The sequence below is a fragment of the Fistularia commersonii genome, chromosome 20 (genome assembly GCF_037954325.1).
Source record: "Fistularia commersonii isolate RoL2024-O1a breed Wild chromosome 20, RoL_Fcom_v1.0, whole genome shotgun sequence".
NCBI classification, from domain to species: Eukaryota; Metazoa; Chordata; class Actinopteri; order Syngnathiformes; family Fistulariidae; genus Fistularia; species Fistularia commersonii.
Window position 1 is genome coordinate 10,178,181 of NC_141303.1, and position 4,338 is coordinate 10,182,518.

The 4,338-nt window shown below is 41.5% G+C and overlaps 1 protein-coding gene across 1 annotated transcript; it reads right to left on the reverse strand.

The window, feature by feature from the left end:
- Positions 1-2,821: 2,821 nt before the first annotated feature.
- Positions 2,822-3,812, reverse strand: LOC147222876 (protein ripply2-like). The gene is made up of 3 exons (XM_086167422.1): positions 3,553-3,812; positions 3,390-3,460; positions 2,822-3,297 (listed from the first exon to the last, which is right to left on the reverse strand). The coding sequence occupies exons 1-3, from the start codon at positions 3,661-3,663 to the stop codon at positions 3,135-3,137; spliced, it is 345 nt and encodes a 114-aa protein (XP_086023548.1). The 5' UTR covers positions 3,664-3,812; the 3' UTR covers positions 2,822-3,134.
- Positions 3,813-4,338: the final 526 nt, after the last annotated feature.

Genomic DNA, 4,338 nt, shown 5'->3' on the forward strand with positions numbered 1-4,338 from the left:
GGTAGAAGGATGCTGTGGCTGGACTTCTAGAGGAAGACCTGAAGGGGAGACTTACGGATTTAGTAAAAGAAGAGATGAAATTAGTTGGTGTGAGGGAAGAGGATACAGAGAATAGGGTTAGATGAAGGAAAATGATTTGCTGTGGCTATGTTGAACAGCCAAAAGGAAAAGAAGAAGCAGTCAAGAAGCATTGCCATCCACATTATTGCACAATGCCAACTGACTTATTATGGGCTATTTTTGAATCACAAGATGTGACTTGTTGATCGCAGAGGGCTACTGGGCTTGTGTCTATGCACCCTTCAAAGTGTGTGTTCTTTGCATTTATTCACAACCACTCCTGAGGTAATATGTCACTTGCCTGAAAAGTAAAATGTCCTGAGTTCATCAGAGTTCACAACGACAACGTCATGCCACAAAACAATTGGATCACATTAGATCAAATCAAAAATGTGATTTTAAATGTGTAAAAAAGAAAAATATTAATACAATATTTTTAATTTGAATTTTGCTTCCAGTCATTGACAGACATACGTTGATAAACATTCCTATATAATATGTATCTAGCAATATTTGAGTGTTCTTATGATAACTGTTCATATGAATAACTGCAACTGTTGGGATGTCTTTGGCTGAAACAAAATAACCAAAATACCCAGGCGCAGTAACAGATACTTGCTTGAAAAATCTGACCTTTTGGCCTATGCAGTTTGGGTTAAGGGTTCATTCGATCAGGCATGAGTCCCTGGCTCATAGGTGAGTAAATGTCACACCGAAGTAAGTGACACTACTATTACTATCCCAGCTCTGACACCCAACCCTGGGAAAGTCCCAGCTAGCCCGGGGTTGAAGATGTTATCAGGCCTTTGTTGTTATAGAAACACATTAACTTAAAGGTTTTCCAGTATTGCTGGAAAACCCAACTTTGATGGCCTCTATGGCACCACCTGATTTGGATAAATACCCATGCTTATACACCTACTATGCTGCCAAATACATATTCAGTCATCTTGAAACCTTAGTGACAGAAAAATAAAAAAAAAATACATTTAAAAATATGTACATATATATTGGTGTTTACCTACTCCAAAAACTTAATGTTTCCATAAAAGGACAGTCTTTCTGGTCTTGGGGTTACTAGTTCAACGGGGCATAGTGTCTCATGAGTAGGTGTGGAAAGTTTGCACCCTGATAAACACTTGAGGACGACCCCAGCAGTTCCCATGGAAGAGGCTTGAAATGCAGACAACAGGAAGAGTTGAAGAGTTCAAGACGGAACAGCATACAATAATATGAATATATAAAAAAACATAACGAAAACGTCAAGAAATATATGCTGTATCGCTGCGGGATCAGCGGCTTTTTCCCAATAGCAATACGGACTCTGAATCAATCAATGTCTTGATGTATCGTGTCTGCTAATCATGATTTTCTGTATGTATTGTTGACGATGGGACTGACACAGGAGAGATGTGAGCATTATGTGCTGTACCGAAAACAAATTCCACCAACGCTGTTGTGTGGCCTTTAATAAATGATTCTTATTCTGAAGTATAATTGACCCAATCCCTCAGATATACATGAAAGCAATTTCAATGATATGTCCATGTGTAAATATCTACACATGGACATACACATACATACACACATACACATATACATACATACATACATACAAGCAAACAACTATACTTGGATGTATAGATTTAGATGTCTTGATGTTCTTTGCAGTATTTCATGTTTCTCATACGTTCATGGGATTCACCATTATGCTGTGTATAATTTTTCCCTCCTTTTCTGTCTTTTTAAAAACCTAGAACACTGAATATTGGAGTCTTGAGCTCCTCAACTCCTCCTGGGGAAGCTTTGGAAAGCCTACAATGGGAGCCGCTGGATCTCCATTAGTTTTTTTTTTTTGAGGGTGCAAAGTTTGCACACCTACACTGTCCTGCAGAAGCACTGACCTGACAGACTGTCCCCTTATAAACCCCCTGATAGAGTTGGATGTGTAACCCTAACTTTTTAAGGGGTAGCGTGCCAGGACCTTGGGTGTTTCAGGTTACAAAATAAAGAACTAAAGAATCTTCCAATGAAAAGGAAACCGTAACGACAGGACAGGAGACTTTATTTTGTACTTACTTCCAGGTCTGTCAGGACCAACTGGACCGAAGTGCCCTCTCACCCGCGCGTCAGCAAAACAAGTCCCAACAAAACAAGGGCAGGCAGAACCAATGCACCTCTTTATGCAACTGCTGACCACGACAAACCAAATTCTAAGAGCACCAACATATAACCCACAATCAAAACAAACCCATAATCTACATGGATACAATATGATAAATGAAATGGTTTGCCAAAGAATGACTGACATAAAGTGGAACTTCCATGGTCCTATTTTTGTCGAGTCTGTTCGGTTTCAAACTTTATATTTTATGTGCGTTTTTTAAACAGCGCCACGTGATGTCTCAGTTTCCCCCCACTGACTATCTCTGACCGAATCTTTATGTGCGCGCAGTCGTGACAAGACTGACACGATCCACATGTCACGCAGTTTCCACACTTAGGGCGACACTGCGCAGGAAATGGTGCGTTTACTATTTCGCACGTAAACGTGGGAAAAAAAAGAACCACATTTACTGTTGTTGTTGTGTTTTTGGTTTTTTTTTTTAATTTTTTTTTTTTTAGTTAGGGGTATTGGATCGTCCCCCATAAGAGGTTCGGGAATGGAGTATTAAAAATTGAGAGGGGTCACTAAAAAAGGAGGGAAGTCAGAATCAGGCGCAAGATGTGGCGCCTGATGCAAAGTAGCGTGCATTTCCATTAGATCTTATTTCAACCTTTGCACTTCAGCTCACTTTCCTCAAACCCGTGGGATTATCCACATTTAGGAAACTCGCGTGAAAAGCACAGGCCCGAGACCAAGATATCAATTTTCCGTATTTTATTGCAGCGATCAACAAAATACACAGGAAGTAGAAGTGTTAAAAGGAATAACTTAAATCATTTGTCATTCTTATTCGGTATAGACATAGGGGCATGGACTATTCACAGTATTTACAGAAAAAATAAATAAAAAAAATATATTATCACATAATGAAACTGATGATTTTATGAAAGTCTTCATGGATCGACACTCAGTTCGGTGCTTTCTCTATCCCCTCCTCTTCATCATCGCTATCTTCATCGCTGCTGGAGTCCTCGTACGGGCAGATGGTCGCTTGGACCGGATAGTTGCGGAGCAGCGTCTCTGCGTCCTGGTACAAGTAATCGAAACATTTCGACTTTGGCCAGTACAACCTTCCGAGTGGGAAAGAATATAGGAATTGTTAGTATGATACTTTGAATAAGGCACGATTTTCCCGTAATCAAAACGTGATAGAAGTGCTTACTTCACGGGATGAACGACCCTGGAGGCTTTGAGGTGCTCCGCGTCTGAGAGATCTCCTTGTTTGAACTTTGTCTGAAATTTAAAGGGGGAAAGGGCGATTAGACTTTCCATCCGTCCTTTCCTGTTTAAATTATGCAGTTTCATGGAGGGACGTCTAAACCTACCTTGCGAGGCGCGGATTTCTTCCCAGTTCCTGTCCACGGTCTCCACAAACGGGTGTGCTGGGTTGCATTATCCATGGTGAAAACACTTAATCCACAGGTGACGGTCTTCATGGTTGCGTGGGGTGATCAGTCCTGTCACAACAGTGGTCCGAGAGTGTGCCACGCAGCGCAGGAGCCTCCTATTTATCAGGGCCCCGCAGCACGGGCCAAATTGCGCTTTCACGCGTCCCCAAGTGTTTCCATGCGCCACGGCGTGGAGGTGCCAAGTCACACGTGAGCAAAACTCCAACCATTTGGTCAAGATCTAATATGAAATGATTTGACATTCAAATGTTAAGGAAAGGTAAAGAAAATCAAAATACTTCTAATATAGAGATTTTAATCTTTTAAAAAAATCGTGTGGTGGACACTTGTTTCTCTGCTCCTTCATTGCATCTTAAGCCTCAAAAATGCCTCAAAAGATTTTGTACAGACATTGCCTTCCAAAAATAAAATGACAACAATTCATGAGGTGATTTTATTTCTCTCAAACTGTGAAATTTTATTGTGCCTGTTATTTTCGATACTAAAAAACAGAACGTCATACCCTCAACCCCTCCGTGTCATTATCCGTGGTGCCATTTGGCCACGGGGTGTGAAGACACACGTGCCCTCTTGTCAGCACCCGTGGTGTGATGGAGTGGGGTGTGGAGTGTGGGGTGTGGGGTGTGGGGTGTGGGGTGTGCGTCTCACCTACTGTAAGGCCATGGATTCCCCCACCCCAACTCGTGTGCAGAATATAAGGGT

Bases quoted from the DNA above. Each gene is read 5' to 3' on its own strand.
- LOC147222876 (XM_086167422.1), bottom strand. From the start codon at position 3,663: ATGAAGACCGTCACCTGTGGATTAAGTGTTTTCACCATGGATAATGCA. The intron at 3,461-3,552 runs GTAGGTTTAGAC...TTTAAATTTCAG, and splicing joins AGAAATCCGCGCCTCGCAAG to ACAAAGTTCAAACAAGGAGA. The intron at 3,298-3,389 runs GTAAGCACTTCT...CCCACTCGGAAG, and splicing joins AGGGTCGTTCATCCCGTGAA to GTTGTACTGGCCAAAGTCGA.